General features: G+C 30.4%; 1 protein-coding gene across 1 annotated transcript in view; it reads left to right on the plus strand.

Annotated features, from left to right (window-relative positions):
• Positions 1-20,162, plus strand: part of LOC121114288 (uncharacterized) — a 39,638-nt gene that overhangs the window by 9,103 nt on the left and 10,373 nt on the right. The window contains exons 2-7 of the mRNA XM_040708209.2: positions 6,745-7,101; positions 9,547-9,912; positions 11,885-12,237; positions 13,079-13,278; positions 17,185-17,435; positions 19,528-19,660. Coding sequence (XP_040564143.1) covers positions 6,745-7,101; positions 9,547-9,912; positions 11,885-12,237; positions 13,079-13,278; positions 17,185-17,435; positions 19,528-19,660 — 1,660 coding nt within the window. The remainder of the gene's footprint in view (positions 1-6,744; positions 7,102-9,546; positions 9,913-11,884; positions 12,238-13,078; positions 13,279-17,184; positions 17,436-19,527; positions 19,661-20,162) is intronic.

Below are 20,162 nucleotides of genomic sequence, written 5' to 3' on the forward strand. Positions count from 1 at the left end.
AGTGAGCCATATCTTACAAATAATACATTGCATAAAAAAATCTTCGAATATATTTCAAGGTTAAGCGTACACTTAAAAAAAGTTCATTAATAGTTTTGTATTTAGTAAAACCATTTGTGTGTTACAGCGATCCAAAATGGAAGTAAAATAAGAGAAAGTTCGATACATTCTTCTGTATTACTACGAACAGAGTAGGTGGCAGAAAAAATTGTAATCAAATCTAATAGCAAAGCGGTGGTTCCAACAATTCAATTCCGATAATATGGACGTCGAAAATGTTTATAAAATAATGGAAATCGTCGGGCTGGACCGGCATGTGATCACTTTTTCTATTGCCCAGGACCTGAAAATTAGCCAGAAAACCGTTTAGAACCAAATAAATCGGACAATCCTAATTTTCACTAAACTTCACCTGATGTAAATGATTTTTATTTTATTAGGCATTTTTAAAACAATTGACACTAATGATAGACAGTAATGCATACATCAAAGGGAGAAGTTAATAAAACGCGGACCGAGTAAATAATGAACAAAAAGTAGTGAGGCTAATGATTTACAATGATGTAATTGTTATTTTATAATTATTGAGGATTGTTTACAGCTTAAAAAGAATTAGTTATACTCGAACCAGTCAAATTATGAGAAAATATGTAGAAACATCAAATGCTTGCAATAAAAATACACTTTATATTTTTGTCTTAGAGGGGTAACGCTGTGCTAAGTATAAAATAATCACAGAGACTAGGATTTTAAATCGTAAGCATTTTCCGTATGTAAAAATAAAGAAAACAAAAACTAACCTGGTAACCCTAACAATTTGAAGAATGTTTGGGATGAGAACAGCGTAGCTGTCATGGCGTTTTATTAAATTAGCAGCATTTAGTTTCGGCCATTTTGGACAGCAAATATTTAAGGACAGCTCGATAATCGATTTTGTCCATTTCAACAAAAACACTCACATCAACTCACTCAACCCACTGTTATATAACAACTGCGAGTTCCAAATGTCTGAAACTTTAGTCAGTAACTGTCAACAGTTGCTAGATAGATGTGGCTAGCTTATTTGTGCTAGTACTGCCATTTTCCCGTTGATGTAGGAAACTTTTCAGACCACCCTCTTTTATATATATATATATTTCATTCATTCAAACTTACAATCTAGTACTTATTTCCTTTCAAACAATGATAAGAACAGACTAAGAATAATTATAATGGTATTAGTAATGAATGTCATTCAATTAATGCATGTTTTCAAACAATTTAGTCACTATGCACATAGTTATAAGATATTCAATGTCATTACTGAATAATTGAAACCATAAGTTTGACAAGATAATATATTAATTAATCTTACTTTCGATCATTTCTAAAACCCTTGTCGTTATTCTCTGCGAAATAATTGAGTAACATTCAACAGATGCTTGATGGATATTACTAGCTTTTCTTTACGAGTGATGGCATCTTCATGTTGAGGTCGGAAACTTTTCATACCACCCCCGTAAATAACGTTGTTTGTCTTTTAAGAACATGTTTACCTTGCTTTAAAACATCCTTATATTTTTTGAAGGGCTTACTCCTTTATAATAACAGTCAATTACTTGGAAAGATATTAAACTCATAAAGGACGAGTATTACTTATATCACTTCAATTATAATTTTCTTTCCCCATTTTTATTGATGACTAGGATTGTTTCTTTAGCAAGAAAACAAACGTATTGATATATTATTATTTTGTATTATTAATACACTAGTATATTTTTGTATTTTGTATATAAATATTGTCTCAGATTGATAAAAAAACACTTTGTCTGATGAGAAACTTGAACAAAAAGAGATAATAATGCCTTCTAATACTCACAACATATATAGGGGAAGGTGGGGTAAGTCACTACCCCCTGGGTAAGTTGATACACCACTGAATACGAGAGAAATATAGAAAATTCAGAGTTTTTTACTTTTAACATATTGACGGGGACACTATTTTAATTTCTCATAAAGTTGTCTAAGAAGAGTAAGAAAAATGGATAAGATTTAAGGATCAAAATGTAAATATTTGTCAAATTTGCATATTTCATGTCACTACAGTCAGTTTTTGGGGTCATATCTATGTCTTAAATGGTTATCTTAATAATTCTTACCAGATGGAATTGTTCATTAGACATTCATGAATAATTGGAATAATTAACTTCGAGCATTTTTTCCCCGTTTACTTCTTGATAATTTTTGAATTGAATGGCATAGGGTTGGGGGTAGTTGATACATGTAGGAACCTGTCCCTTGATATTATATATCATGCTTTAGAAACACTGGTATATTCCTCTTAAACTATGACATTTTCAAAGAATCGGATTATGTAGCTTCTGAAATTACTGAATGTGAAATGGCAACCAAGAGTAAAACATTTTTGCCATTCATCTCTTCAGAAAATTCTTCTAGTTCATTACAAAGGGCAAATTGTCAATATGTCAATTTTTCTTATCTTAATCAGTCATTCAATTACATGTATCAACTTGGCCCATGACATGTATCAACGGTTATGTCACAGCAATTCTTTATTACTTCAACCAAGAATATCCTAAGAGATTGTTATGTAATCATCACACATTTTTAAATAATCTTGTAAAATTTCGAATCGATTGATATTATAGTTTTTGTGAAACAAAAAGCTTAAAGTTCAAGGTTCTAATTATTTGTAGTTAAAATTCAACGCTTTTATATTTTATGCTGTGTGATAATATGAAGATATTTCCTCTACACTTGGTTATATTAGAACAAAATTCCCATGTTCGAGTTCAATAGGAGTTTAGACATTAGTATTTTATTTATTTGCTAGATTTTTGTCATATTATTTGCGAAATAAATGTTCTCTGATAATTAGAAACAAATAATTGACAAATTCATATTATCGAACAGTGTTTTTAATTGAATAAAATAACAAATAGCTCACTAAATAGCCAAATAAATATCTAGATACCTAATAGAAAATCATTGAAATAGCTGTTGATCAGTAATAAAAAAAGGAGGAAGAGACGTACGTTTAATTAAACTGCCTCACGCCTCACATTACTTATACTAATAATTAATAAAAGAGATCATGTTTATATCCGTGCATTCAACTCCGTATCGGGAAGGAATATAGTGGATCCACTTTGGCAAGATAATGTCAATTGTCCCATGGATACCTCCAAAACATATTTGATTGACGGTTAAATCTCTCTCCGAATTAGAACTGTCTCAAGTATCAAATGGAGTCTTAGAGTTCCAGTCGCTTCACTTCTACTCATGACCTTGGGAAATTATCAACATTTCGTTTTCAAGCATAAATAATTGTTATGGATCCCCTAACAGGTGCTCATACCAATATAAAGTTTCATTGGATTAACGCGACTATTCATCTTGAAGTATATTCTAATGGAATCTTAAAGTTATTTGGATGAACACCTTTTATTCAGGGAAAAAAATGAGAAGACGACAGAAGAATCTTTAGCCAATATTATGATTCACCTTTCCTAATGGTTTATTGCCCAATCAAGGCAATATATTCAAACTAATTAATAAAAATATTTTCATAGAAAACTTCTTACTAACATATTTATCAATGTGTTTATTTAAAAAAATCTCAAATATAACGTACGATATCTATATAAAGTATAGTAGAGGACCAACAACTGCGATCTAGTACAGTACATTTCGGTCTAGTCCCGTCATACTTTTAAGTGCTTTAAAAAAAAGAAAAAAAAGAAGGAAAACTCAATAAACTGGTAACGTCATAAAGGTGGTTCTTCCTAATAATTAGAGATGTGATTTGTGTAAGAGTGCGAGGAGAAAGCGGGAGCGAGACATATGGTGTTACTGAATTAGGGCCCTTGTTAATATGAGCTCCCTGTTTTATGATTTTGGTTGGAGAAAATGAATTACTCCCAAAAAGAGAAGAATTTTCTACATTTGAAACAGCAAAAGTGCAGGGAGAATTTTATAATTATATTTAATTGAATATTATATTAATTTTATTATGCATTTTTCAAACAATTTACACAAAAGACATGCATACATCATAGGGAGACGTTAGCATACCACTACTTATTAAATGATAAACAAATCAGAAGAAAAAGCAACGCAACAGCCGTTCTTCCTTTTCTAATCACTGAGTCTTGTTTTTTCTTTACAAAGATCTCATTTTGCCTATAAAACAGTCAACAAAAAAAAAAAAAAAAAAAAAAAAAAAAAAAAAAAAAAACAGTACACACAACAACTGTTTCTCCTTTTTCTAATTTCTAAACTTAAACTTAGTTTTTTAACAACAAAACTAAACATCCTTAACTATAGCACAAAGGTTTTGAACGCTTTTCTTATCCATAATAATTGTATCGGTCCTTAATATGAGACTTATCTCCCGGGTATAGGTACTTTAAAATTTACCAAATTTTAAAAGATCTTCTAATATATATATATTCCATTTGTATTAAAAAAAAGTATGTAAGTTTATCCGTTAAATGAATTTAGTAACACTTTAAGCATTTTTTTAATCACGAAAATAGTTTGCCATCATTCTTAATTTAGGCTTAATTAAAGTATTTATTAGTCTAATAAAAGTATGATTAATGATAATGTCACATGGTTGATAACTATGATGACATCATTTATATAAAAACTTGTTCTATAAGACGGCTTTTGTGTCCGATTCGGACGTGTGCATAAGATTTAGGACCTGACTGGACGTTAAAATTTTGATCCGATACATTCCTAATTTATACTTTGCCTTGTTTTGGTCTTCGTATAGCCTTTTTAAGGCTATGTTGGATGTGAGGTTGTGTTAAAAGGTCCTTGTTCTACTTCCATTTAAAGAAGCCCTTAAAAGTATAACTAAAAAAAAGGAAAAAATTGCTAAGAAACCGCAATGTCGCAAATTTATAATAATTAAACTAATTGGACATTTTCTTTTATTCTAGATTACTTTTATGTGGTAACTCACATCTGCTTATATCTACTTAGTGGTAGTACACGATATTACTAAGAGTATTAAGCGTCGATGAATAGTCAAACTTTGCTTAAATAATTTAATAACATAAATGATTACTTCCCTAGAAATCCTTGGTGTACTCTCTGTTTTTCATGAGTTACTACTACTCAATACTTGGAAGTTCTCTTCTCATCTAAAGTCACATTAATTTTTTTAAAACTTTATATGAAGTACTTCCCTTTTTTTCTTTTTAACAAGAGTTGAACTAAACGCTTGTGAAATTTCATTCATTTTTACATACCAGAGTTTGATATTATATACAATTCTTAACACTAACTGTAAATGTATATGAATTATGATTTACCCATAGATAAATATAGTTTGCTTAAGGGTGCTGTCGTTGTATCTTTTTATGTCAGCTGTTTTTGTCGGGTGCAGTAAATCAATCAAAATTATTATTAAAAGCAAAGGAAACATGAAGGAAAGAATACAATACTTTATACTTTTATAATAATACAATAACTTTATGTATGACGTACATATGAGTTATGACGTAATATAATCTTCTTCGAATTGTTCACCGTTCATTAATATCATTCTGGATCTTCAGGCGATGTGATATTGCCATTAATAAACCTTGTTATTACTACCTGTAGTTATGACTATTTAATTATATGAAAAAATGCTGAGCTATTAAATTAATTAATGTTTATTTTTCTATAATTTATCTATAAATATAGACATTAAGGGCTCTACCTTTTTTTTCCAAAAACAAGTATAATATTTTTCAAGGTTAAAATAACTAATAAATATAAAATTCATTTAAAAAAAAAAATATTTTGTTGAAACATAAATTTCTAAACCAAAGTATTTCATTCATCATTTGACGAAATTGTATAAAGATAATAAGCGTTAAGTATTAATAGCTAACAAGATTCAATTCATAGCATAACTATGCCTCCCGAAAATAGTTGACTCATAATCCAGTACTGCAGTGCCATCAACTAAAACTTTGTCACTCTTTATGGATATACCGTGCTCCCTGTATATCATATTTCATTTTTTCTTCTTCTTTATAGTGTATAGGATATATACTCTACACAGTGCACCCTGTATAAACACCAGATGCTACGTGCAAAACACCTGAGATACTTTATTGATAAGACTACTTTGCTAATTCTAAGATCCAAAATAGGAATATGATATTCATCATGTAGTATTGTGTCGATCCTTATTTATTCGGTACAGTCCAGTCTTAGGACCAACAATTGAAACTGCGGTCCTCGGTCCTAAATAAGGACCAACATAACACTAATTAGATAGTACTATATATATTCCCCTCTGTATAAGCCCTCGATGCTTCCTACAAAACGACTTCATTCATTTGACTATATTCTTATTTCTTAGAACAAAAGTATAAATATGATGTGCAACAGGTAGCACTATATAAAATCAACCCTATACATCAGGTAGTAGTACTATATATAGTGCACCCTATATACACGCTCAATGTACACACCTGCAAGACTTCATTAATATTACTACATTGTTATTACTTAGATCAAATTTATGAATATCGTATACATGAGGGAACACTATGGGGGAGTGCACCCTGTATAAACGCTTGATGCTACAGCTTTAACATCTGCTAAACTTCATTTATATTACTTTGTTGTTATTTATTAGATATTAAAAGTATTTTTCAAAGATGAAAACATACATACTGATAGACTTTGCTTTATTAATATAGATTATCCATTAATTCCCTTCATACTATTCTTTAGGAATCTGATGGCAATGGTGGAGTTTGCAATTGTCCATGTATTCCCAAATGCTGTCCAAAAAGTCAATATCTTATCTCAGAATCAAACCCCGAAAAAAGAGGCTACGCATGCTCTTCAGAAGACAATGGACTACCTCCCATCCCCCCTCCGATTGATTTGGAGGGCAAACTCAAGGAATCTCGACAGGGGAAAAATTTAAAATTCTACGAGTTTTCATTTCCAACTTGTGCTGGGATTGAAGAAACACCGGAACGAAATTCTTCCAGATGGATCTATGAATTACACGATAGTTTTTATATAAATGCAAATTTTGAGTCGGAATATATATTGCATAGCAATGGTCCAGATAATGGAGAGGTGAGGATTTTTACTTCTAGTTATAAGAAGAGACGCCAATTTTTGTCTAAAACGTAGAAATTATATATTTGTAGGTGGATAATACAAATATAACCCTATAAGAAAAATAAAATCGTAATGTACATATATAATATAATTTCTGTGTGTGTCCTTTATGAGTCCTTTATTCCGTACCCAAAACAATGAATTATTTTTGGAGCTCAAGGACAATAGATAGGGGTTGAGTTATAAATGAAAAAAGTGACTGGCGTCTTAAAAAACCACTATACGAATGAGACGTGATCTAAATTTGTTCAAAATGAAAAAAGTCATGGCAAAAAAAAAAAAAAAAAAAAAAAATCGTTGAAAATTGCAGTTTCGTTTTTTTTTTTTCAAGTGAAAAAATAAAAATAAATTCCCACAGTAATATTGGATCTGTAGATAAAATAAAGTTTATACAAATTTGTCTGATAATTTATTTGCATATAAATTTGAGAAATAAAAATTGATGTTTAACTGAAATATCTGTCATTTTCCGAATAATTTTTCAGTTTTCTTTCAATTTTCAATGTATAAAAAAAAAAAAAAAAAAATTCCACAAAACGATGCAATTTGGAGGTAAATTTTATAACTTAACTATAAAGTTAATTATTTATTTCAATTTTTTTGGAACATTTGATTACATGATTTTGCAATATATGCAAAATGAACAAGTTATCGAAGATATTATTCTCCATAACTTTTTGGTTTCGCAAGTAAGAATAAAATCTTGGTATGTTTGTGTCATGCCAATAAATTCTATTTACTATTATTTTTTTTTTTGCATAATTTGTAACATTGTTTTTTTTTTAAATTCATAATAATACATTTGATATAATATATATTATACAGACACTTTATTATAAATTACAATTTATAATGGATTATAGAATACCCTAACGCTCGGCCGTACTGAAGGGGTCTAAACATTAAGAAAATTGCAGCGACAATTGTCAATGTGATTTTCCGCTCCCTTTTTGTCCAGAGCAACGCCGTGTAAACCTTTGTTAGTACATTTATAACCAAAGCAGGAAGTTTTCTATAACAAAATGTTATCTATTTGTGTAGTTAAAAATAAGAGCTTTTAGGTATGTAAAACCAAAAAGTGAAGCGAATATTATGTTGCATTGTTATGACTAGAGGTAGTAAAGTTCTTGAAGTTGCGATGATAGTAAAAAAAAACAAGCCTGAGAGAATGTCATCAAAAAATGGGTAACTTTAAGGAACAATATATCTGATGACAGATGTCAGTATAAAGAATAGCGCTCATTGCTTGTTGATTGGTTAAAATGTTCATTAATGAATAATATGTTGTTGCTCTATACTAAATATAATTTCGTTTGAAATATATACGTTTACAACAATTTCGACAATTTCATAATCCCAAGTAATGAAGTGTATTATGCACCATTATTCAATATTTATTTACAGTTCTAACACAGGGCTGCCAGTAAACTTTCCAACAAAATCCCTGACGTAGCTATTTAAGAGCCAAAGCTGCAAGACTATTAATACAATGCTTTATTTTCTTATCTATATTCAAAAAAAAAAAAAAAAAATCAGTAAAAATAAAAGGAAATGAGTAGCTAATTAAATAATAGATGGCGCTGAAATGCCACGTTTTCGTGAGACTTTAGTGTCTAGTATCCTTAGCTTTGCAATTATCCAATTTTTATCAAAATTAAATATTTTTCATATTTGCTTACATAGTTCTACAAGAAACTTCAAGTGGTAATTTTATGACGTGATTTGTCTTCCCACTGAGAGGGTGCGGGGTTTTGTAATTTGTTTGATGTTTAGGTAAGAGGATAACAGTACCATATGACATTAATAAAAGGAAGTTGAATAGTAAGAGCGTGTATATATTTCTATACTAATTAAATACAACACCTTTTCTTTAAGATAAACTTCACAAATATTTTCTTGCTTGCTCTGACAATTCAGCTGACCGCAGTACTTTTATCTTAAATAAAGAAACTCAGCATTTATGTACTCCTTTGATATCATCATATACAAAACATGTAAAAATTTAAAAATTCCGCTTGCACCGTAATGGGTTAAAACATCACCACTTTAAAATGGCTTCATACGTGTATATAATATAAAGCACAAAACTCTATCAACTAGTATATACCCTTGAATCAAATAAGTATATAAAATGATATACGCAAAACCCAAGAGTATATACATTTTCTAAATTAAAACCCAATAACTCCAGATGATATGTAAAAAATTAGATCTGGGGGGAAACTCCAAGCACCTGCAGTCCTGTTCTATCTATGATAAAAGAGATATCACTTTAAAAAACAAAATGACTTACCAGTCTATTTTTTAGATTAAAATACACGTCTTTGATTAAATACATTAAGCTATAAATTGACCATTTATCTGAATAAACGTATCTAATCCAATCTCTGAATTTGATAGATTGCAGCCATCGTTGGAAGCAGAAATAAAAATAAATCCAACTCTTCATCAATCATGGGCTTTCCAAGCTACGATCCTCTAACGTCTTTCTGTGTCGATTATTTATACAAAAATAGCTCATTCTCCACAGCTGCTCTAACTTGCCCAAGATTGGAGACCAAATCAAATCAAAATGAAACATATGCAACATTAGCCAATCCCATCAAGAAATGTTGTCCACCGGGAATGATATTTCAGCATTCGCATCTCAGTCATTGTACAAAAGTTGTCAATGAAACTGCTCACTGGAGACTACCCATCAATGGATACTTACAACACGAAGAGGATATGTATGCGTCTGGAAATTTAATCTATACGGAAGATCACGTAAGCTTTTATTGAGTATTTCATCATCAAATCGCTCATAAGTTTTTACCAGGGTCGTTTTTATTAAGGGCACTTACTTCAGACCCCGCTCTTGATTGGCCCGTGCTGGCTATGTCCAATAAAAAATGACCTGTACTTTCTCATTCCAAATTTAAAAAAAAACTGACTAACAAAAAGTTTTCAGTTTGATCGATGCTTTTCCAATTATTGACAATATATTCCAATATGATCATAAAGAAAACTTTATTCTCTAATTTGGAATTTAATTCTCATTCCATTCCCAAATTTATCTTCTGATTATGTTGGTGCACATGTTCACAACGTATGTTGACCATATAAACCATTTTGTATTGTTAGTTTGTTTTTGACAGATAAAAAGGGGGCCTCCCTGTTTTTCTACTATAAAAAAATTTGTGGAAACAAATCAACTATAGAAAAATTCTGTTTAAAAACTTTTAAAAGATTATTTATTCTTTCAATCTTAGAATTCCGTAAAAATATACTCAATTTAAAAAAAAAAATCCCCTAAATTGATTGTTTTTCCATTTTTTTAAACTTTTAACATTCAAAAACAAACTAACAATACAAAAATGGCATAGATGGTAAACATATGTTCTGAACATATCTTATGACATAAATTTGAGAAAAATATTAAGATTAAGTTCAGGATTATATATAAAATACTTAATAAAACTACTATAAAAATAACTTTAGGTTTCAATACTTGAATTTTTTTTCCGTAAAAAACTGTCAAAACAAAAAGGGAATATGGACAAAACTTATTAAAAAAGGCTTTGCCTTTCTAAAAAAAATTTATTCTAGGAAAAAAACATTTTTTTCAAAAATAGAAAGATCCTCGCATATAGTTTCAAATAAAGTGATGTCATTAACACTTTGTTTGTGAACTGGGATTCTATTAAGTTGCTTCAAATCTGTTCAAAATAGATTATAATAACGGATATTTTTAGTATGCTCCCAAAACATCCGTTAGAAAAGTACAACTTTTTGTGGTTGAAACAATTTAGATATTAAATAGTTCTTAAATTTTGCTATTTTTTAATAAAGGTTTGGTGAATTGGATTAAATTGTTTGCTCTTAAGTAATTCAGTTCTTCTTTTCCTTTTTTCAATTTTAAGTATACCCGTTGCTACCAATCTAATATTAGCTGTTATTCGACATCTGTTGTACTCAAAATATGAGTACAATGTTGGTATTTAAAATTTGTTTAGAATAATTGATATTTCATAGAAGTTTTCCTCAAAGTAAAATTATATTGCTTTAACTGTAATAGTCAAAAATTTAATCTTATTATTAAGATTAATTAAAAAAAATAATGTGTTTTACCATTTGAATTAAATTTACGAATGCTAAATTAGTTAAGTAGTTTGAAAAATATAACAAATTTTTATAAGCGTGATTTTGAATATATATTGACTTTGTATCATGTAATAAAGTTCGTTTAATAGTACGCTGTACCCCAGTTCACTGAAGGAGTGTTAAAAAACCCACATTTTATTAAATTGGCTGTTTAGTGTCCTTTACTTTCACCGAAACATACAAAGAACTATCTTGATAATCTATTGAGGCTTTACCATTTATTTGGAGGTGACCATTCACAAATATCTAAAGAAATTTCTTTAATAAAGATAAAATACTAAATAATTTTATTAATATTCTTACAGCTTGTTTTTTTAAAATCTGGGGTTGAGCTGAAAAGTTCATTGCCAGCCCTGCATTAAAAAGCTTACTTTATCTTAATGCCATAATGACGCTGCAATGATTAATTCCAATACCAATTTTGTATAGTACCGTTTTAAATGTGGCAGTATCCAGGTATGACTATAGTATCGATGTACCGAGTAACAGCAATGCTGTATGCTAAATTTCAACAAACTCTGAGGTGGGGGGATTTGATATGTGATGATGTCCCTATTATTTTCCATACACGAGGTCATTATTTTTTGTGTTTTAGAACTTTCAAGGACTTAATAAGCTTTGTGGAAAAAGTTCTGAAGTTCAAAGTGAGTCTGATATTTTTATGATTGGTGAAGATGGACGCTTGCATTACACGGATACCTACGAAGATAAAGTCAATCTTGCAGCTCCATTTTGTGTTGAACAAATTTATATCCATGGTATCAATCCTGAAGACTATGAATATTCTGAGGAAGATGAGTATGATTATGACGATCCAGAACTACCCACCTTCATCGAAACTTGTCATCATAAGCATCCCAAGCCACATCAAATGATCATTTTTTATTGTCAAAAACCTGTTATTCAAATCAGGAAATGTTGTTCCGAGGGGGAAAATTTAAATGTGAGGTAAGGATTATAATTATTAATTATATTAATGAATATGTATTATAAATGTATTAGATCCTGACTTAATTTGATATTTTGAGGTCGACAACAATTTTTGGGGTAGAAAAAACACCAAATTATTCAATCAATTTCCTCTTGAAGCCCTGTAAAACAACCATTTTAACCTTAGCTTCTATAGCTAATGCATAATTTTCCTAATGCCTATAGCAAAGCAGCATAATTAGCCACATATGCATTTTTGTAAATTCTAAGCATTTACACTCGAGTAAAATTTTTAGTAGTTGACAATCTGAGCTGTGTCTTTTATTTTCAAAAGATTATTATTCTTTAATTACTGAGGAGATTATATTTAAGTGTAAAGTATAACAACGAGTGTGTCTGCTGTTGAAAGACGGAGAGAAACATCGAGGATTTGTTTGGAAGTTATATGTAAGAGTAAGTCTCTATTGGATTCAGAGTAGAATTGAGGATCGATACTGAAGTAATTCCTGCCTATGTCCTTGCTTTATACGGAGTGGGACTCCTGTTAATTTTCTTTATCTCATAGTTGCTCGCAGCTAATTAACTAAACTTCATTGCAGATTTACTGATTTCCTCTATAACATTCTTCAAATTATCTGGGTTACCATATTGATTTTTGTTTATTACTTATCACCCCCCACCAACATCAAAAATTTTGACGTCATGGGAAACTACACAATATATATAATATACTTTAAAATTGTATGTTCATTATGCTTGCATTGAATGCGTCATCAATATGAATAATTAATACGTTTTGCCCGGCCCTATGACCATATATCATTAAACACTAACTATGTTTCTATTTTATTACTTTTAGGGCACAAACATGTACAAGTGACATGTCTTCTCAGACAATGTCGCCTCCAACAGTGTATAGTATGAATAATAGAGACCCAATCTCAAAGGATAGGATTCTTAATGTCAACGAAATGAATTTGAGAAACTTGCGTGCTGAGGAATTGGCAGTTTCCACAGATCCTTTTTATTTTCGTGAAGATAGAACTCTTCTATATAATGGTATGTCAATTTCAAATCGTACAATGTAACTTAGTAGGGGAGACCAGGATCATTTGAAATAATCCTTTCTCAAGTATAAGAATAACCTACAACAATAGCACAATTGTACATTGTGCCGTAATATTATTGTAATGTGTGGCAATCAGGCTGTAGAAGTAGTAAAATTCTAGAAGTGAGGTTCTTAACTACTTCTTTAGAAATACAGTCAGACGCTATTATGTGTTGGAGTAGTGAGAAAAGTGCATTTACCGTCAAAAATTTATATTGCCAATAAATGGTTTGACATAATATTTTATAAAACTAAAGTAGCTGAAATTTTCCTCATATGTTTTTATTATTGAGATTAATGATTGCTTCATTAAAAAAAAGAAAAAAAGGATTCATTTTTGTACTTTGAAATTTGCAAAATTATTCTATTATAAAGAAATCTATGAATAATTATACCAGAGAGATAAAAATGATGGCATCGAATTCGGAGTCCTGCTAGGATTCTCAATTGGCGCGGTTGGTCGAAATTGGGAATTCAAACAGGATTTATTTAGGAAAAACAACATTTTTAGGACCTTTGTCAAATCGCCAAAACCTAACTATTTAATGAGCTAATCATTCATAAATCTATACAAAAAAGCTGCGAATTTTTGTATTGAATAACTAACCCTCCAAAATTTCTCAATAATAAGCTATTTAAAGAGAGAGAGAGAAAAAAAGAAAATAAATCACTGGTTATTAAACTCCCACAGTTCGGTTTAATCACATTTGAGGTACGTTACCTATCTGATATGTTTTTCAACACTTTGCAAAATAAAATGTGTATTATCATTATGAAACAATAATGAAACTTTACTGATAAAACCTATTTTATTACCTATTGGAAATGGCAGTTATTTTGCCTCACACTATATAATATAATACAAATTTTGGTAAACTATTCTTTAAGATATTATGCAGGGTAGGGGAGCAAAACGTAGACTTGAGAGATGGATTTAAAAATACATCAATAATAGGCAAAAAATAATGTAAACAAAACATGTAGACAAAGGTTTTGTATAACTTTTTTGTCACAACAGGAGTTGATGGCGAACGCCTCTGACAAGTTGTCCCATGCAGCCACAATGGAGTCTACATTTGGGTGTAAGGTCCTGTTGGTTTCTCCAAAGTACCACACATAGAAAGGTCCAGTGGGTTCAAATCTGATAAGGAAGTGGGGTATCTTTGAACTAGAATCGTGCCATGTTATCTGCGTATAACTTTTGGCACTTGGAGGACTTGTGATAGGGGTCACGGTCCTGAGTCAACACGTAGTTACCCTTCGGGTAGTTGGTCTTCAGCCATGACAAGATACTGTACCTAAATACCTTATAGTATGCCTCCTGGCCAATTTTCTGTTCAACCTTGAAAAAGAACAGGATTTTCTTTCCATCAGAGGCTACAATACCTAAGACCATTAATTGGGTATGATATTTGGTAGGGTAAATCCCTTGTACATTTACTCAAGCCAGCGGTTGTTCCGACGGTTGTGGAATTGATCAAATGTGAAAATAATCTTTTCCTTTAAATTTTTTCAGAATTGACACATTTGCCTTGATCCTTGATGTTAGGAAATCTGAGATGCGCTGCCTTTTTGCTTGTTGCTCGCTCATGATGGTTAAATGATTATTATAGTTTATTAATGAAAAAAGGAAATCCGAAACTGAGTTTAAAAAAATAATAATCACTAAACCTTCACACAGTAACGATATTATAATAATTAATTAACAGTCCACGTTTTGCTGCCCTTCCCTGTATAGGGATATTCTGATTTCCAGGGGAGGAAGCAGATTCTTAAGAGACATCATTTTAGTTATAATTTTTTTTTTACATTTTTTTTACTTTAATAAAATATCATTTGAATTATTAACTATTTTCATATCAGTTGATTTTGATCAAAATTCAAAACTCAGAGTGCGGAGAAATTTGGAATATTGTACGCTCAGTACAAAAGGACACTCGAAAAGTGCCCCAATTTTCAGATTACTCTATATTATTTTATATAATTAATAGTGCGAACACGTTATCTTAAAGATAGCCAATTAAAAATTATTTATATTTAATTTATTTATATTAAAATTCTAAACTAAAAATATCTACTATAAGCTATAAATATATAATAGATAGATTTCTATTGTAAAACCTCCATGTAAAGGACATGTTCTGTTGTTTTCTGTCCATTTGATATAAAATTAATCAAATATGCACCACTTTTAACACTCTAGAAATTGCAACATCTACGTGAAAATACTGATTTTGGTAAATATAAAGCAATTATTTCAAATGTTTGAGCTAGTGATTGATTTATTATCATTGTCATTGCTAACTTGCCATGTTCCTTGTTCGACCATAAAGATTCATACTAAGACTAACTCTATTGTCTGCTTCTTCCTTCATTTACCTAATTCCCTTTTTTAATTCGTATTAATATACGTTCTCCCTTTTTCTGTTTGTACAGTAATTCCTTTTTTGGATTTTTAACTTTATTTGGTGCGTTTTCAAATTGACGACCGCACCCTTAGAAAAAACATTGAAACACGGAGAATCGCACTTCTTTTTTGAAAAAAATCAACTTATTTGCAAAAAAACAAAAAAACTTGCCCTCCAGAGCCAAGAAGCCTGGTAATATCAGAATGAAACTGAGCCTTACGTACGTAACTTAAAAAAGCATGTTTCTTAGGGAGAGCAGAGCCAAAAAGAGGTTTGTGATAGTCTAACATATCTCACATTTATTTTACTGATCTGTGAATTATAATATAAATCTTATTATACAGGATGCATAAAGTTAATTTTCCAAAATACATCGAAACAAGTTTTATTAATCAAAACAGATATATATATATATATTGTTTTTAAATGATAATCCATATTTAAAGTTTTTGTTTTAGAGAATTTTTGAAAATCCTAATCAATATAATCATTGTCCATACATTGAATAAACCGAACTTCGGTATTTTAATACCTAATATTTTTTTGAATATTTTGTTTCTTTTTAAATAACTTTCAATTGAGAGTTTTTAAAGGAGTAGTGATTGAGTACAAAAAGTCTTCATTGCCAACATATCGTATTTTACAATTTTGAGTGATTATTTAAAAAAATAAATAGTTATTGATAATTGCAAAAGTCGTAAAAAGGTTGATTTTTCCATAAGGAAATCAATTTCCCATAGCCCGAATGGAATAAGATGCACCAATTTAGAATTTCAACATAACACTATATCTAATGGCACCAATGTTAGATCTCTATCAACATTATCTGTGGAGTTAATCGTGTTCAAAGAATTTAGCAAATTGTCAAATGATGAAAATCAATTCAAAAAATCAACATGAAGTTGTTTAAGTGAGTTGATGTGAAAATACTCAAAATTGAGTATCTAACTGTCATTAAATATTTGTAACCTTTAAATAGATTAATATAATAGCAGACATAGAGAGGCTTTTTGTGTTAAAATTTGGTGCGTCTAAGTCCATCTAACTCGGAGTAGTTGAGCCAAAAACAAAAAGTGTCTCGTGATCAATTATTTAGGATAGAAAAACTAAGAGTACTGTTAGGACAAATTACGGAGAGGGAGAATCGCTGGGAGAAGCGTGTAGAATTACAAAGAGGCTAACGTATGTTGACGAATAAAAATAAAAATTTGGAAAATGTCTTCCATCATTGTAGGTCGGAAATTTTTCAGACCGCCCTTGTATTAAGATATGTTCTGTTAAATCTTGGCGACTCCAAATCGAACTAAATTTGAGTAATTGAGCCGCAAATAAAGTCTTGCAACTAACCACGGTCTCCTTTAAATGTTAACTATATGGATTCATCCCGCTTGACTTGTGACAAGAACTCATTCAGACTTTATAAAAACAATACTTTATTTTTGTTTCTAGGTGTTCGTTACAAAGAAAACGAATTTTGTTTGGACTACGTAATTGATTATTGCGGAGATGTTCCCTCCATGTCTTTGAAGGCTATAATAGCTGATAAATCACTTATTCACAACAAGGTTGGAACCATTTTTGGAAGCAATAGACTGGATTCTATATGGTCCCAGAATTTTAAGAGAGTGGGCTTCACCATCAGTGCAATCTCACTAATATTAGTCATTTTTATCTTTGTGATTGTGAAGGAATTGAGACAAGTATGGACTTAAATACAGTGGTTCCTCGGTATTTGGTATTCGACAAAAAAAAAAAAAAAATCGAGTTCAAATGATCTCTGATTTTTCACTTAAACTTTAGTACAAAAATCAATCAAAAAAATAAGGGAAAGAATAACTCCTAATATATATTTTTTTACTTCATATATTTACAGCCCAATAATTGCGTGCCCGGTAATTTCCTTCCCACTAAATTCATTCGTTGTAAAATTCATCCTACTATGATATTTAATGACAGGATACGGTCAAAACTAGTTAGTTGTTTTTAAGTATGTAGAGAGGCCATGGCAGTCGGCACTGGAGATGAATGATAACTTGTGATGGATGAGATACGAATATGAAGGATTTATGGAAATGATGTCATCATAAGTCTTTAATAGTGAGTAGGAATGGATGGAATCTCGATCCGTAGATATTTATTAGACCTAGGGATGTACAAGTAAACCCTGTGGCTACTCTTCCCTGCCATCGTCTATCATTGCAACTACTCCCTCTATTTCTCTTCTCACACTTTAAATCTACGTACATAATAAGCAAATTTACTCGGGCCCCTCACGCCCTTGTCCAAGATCACCATACTCTCACCTGCTATAAGCTCATCTCTTGATTGAAACCGTATGAAGTCTCTAATTATTCATCTTTAAAGTGGGAATGATATGTCTGGGGATGAATTTGATAGCGAATGAATTTATTGGGAATGAAATTACAAGGAATAAAAAGAAAGGGAATGTATTTACTGTCAATGAAATGACCTAGCCCCCAATAATTCATAGGCATATTTTGGTCAATTCTACACTTTTTATTTAAAATTACGGGATGAGTAAAATGCTCAAGAGTAGTACCTATAGTTTGATTCATGAGACTTAATATAGGCCCAAAATTGTATTTTGCAAAGATATAATCGATTTATAGCTCTTAATTGTGGTTATAAGTGTTAACTAATATAAATTCAATTTGTGGCGCTTCCAAATGATTATTTATAATATTTTGATAATATAAAGAATACAAAAGGGTTATAAACCACGTGGTTCTTTTTGTACCCCCTCTCCCTAAAAAAAAAAAAGTTTTTAGAACATAATTTTAGCGAAAATATAAAATATTTTTTACTATGTATATCAAATCAAATGACGTGTTTTTATACGTAAATTTTTTTCTTTAATTTAAATTTAAAAAGAAAAAAGGTGGATCTTTTTTCTATTTTTAATATTCCCCCCCTCCTGTTCCATATGACGTCATTTATGCCATAGTGGCATATGATTGAGATGTATGTATCTTTAAGTTGGACCTCCTCCACCCTAACGAGGATAGACGTGATTTTATGTCCAACCTTTAGTATAATGAGGTGCATTGGCACTTGAAATATTTTAATGGGCAATAGAACTTATTAAATTAAATTTTATGAAAAATGGGTGAATAATACATTTAAAACTATTAAACACATATTTATTTCAAATTTAGGCCAAATATATAAAAGGCCAAACCTAATTTTTCCAGGATTGATCGCTTCAAAAAACGGATCAATCTGATCTCCCTGTTGAGGGCCATCCACAATAATTTCGAATTTTACTCCATTGCAGAACTTGATGGAATGACCTTTTTTATAAGAAAATAAATCTTTTCCCTGTTTTCTCATTAAAAAATTTCCTGTCAAATCCATATGTTTGGGAAATAATTTTTAATGTTTGTACGTATTATGCGCGTTCTACGCGTTTTTATGATAGTATGACAATTTTTCTACAAAAATACTACTTGCAGTGAGAATAAGTAGTGACTTTTATGTGGCACTAAAACATTAAGGGAACTGCAATCCCTCTTATAGGCCTTATCCTATCCCCTTAAGTGGCCACGTGGCTTGTGTATGCCCCCAAATTTAATTATATTTATTGGGTAAAAATTCTAGAAACAGTTTCTAAAGACATTTACTCGATAGATGTAAAAACGAGGAAATTCCTACCTAGCCTTTTAAGTTTTCTACCGCCATTCTGAAATAAATTATGGTTGAGCCCCGAGGTACCACTCAATTCTCTTTTAAATTATATTCTTAATAAGCTTTTCATCTATGTATTTGCTATAGGACCTTCATGGAAAAATGGTATTGTGTATTGTGAGCAGTTTATTAATTGTTTATTTAGGACTCCTACTCTCAACATTTCAAGATAATAGCTTAAAATTCATTTCAAAGACTAATGGATGGTGCATTGCTCAAGGTACGTATTTGAGACGTTTTTCAGACGTTAAATCATATCAAATTTTTGAAATGTAAGCCATACTATATATTTGTATAAGCCATGACTTTAACGCGTGCAATATATCCAAAACACAAACGCATTATCTACTAATCACTAAAAATATATATCATATACTTAGTAGTATATCATGTCAAAAATGTACATCATATATTAATTATGTAAATTCCATTTGCTTGCTTAATGCAGTCTAATTGTAGTTTTACTTTTATCAGCCATGACTAAAGGAAATCTATTCGTTAAACAGTGTTTTTTTCTTTTTTTCTTGACAATATAATAACGCGACAAAGGCTCCACAAAAAATATTTATCCATAAGGGGTAGTGTTGCCTAAAATATGACATGGAAAAGGGGATATACTTTTTGCTATCATTTTACCTCCAAAAACAATTTCTCATTTTAATGATTTTACCTCCAAAAATAGAAATTGAATATATGATAGTTATTAAATATACCTCCCTTAA

The sequence above is a fragment of the Lepeophtheirus salmonis genome, chromosome 3, assembly GCF_016086655.4.
Source record: "Lepeophtheirus salmonis chromosome 3, UVic_Lsal_1.4, whole genome shotgun sequence".
Lineage (NCBI taxonomy): Eukaryota > Metazoa > Arthropoda > Copepoda > Siphonostomatoida > Caligidae > Lepeophtheirus > Lepeophtheirus salmonis.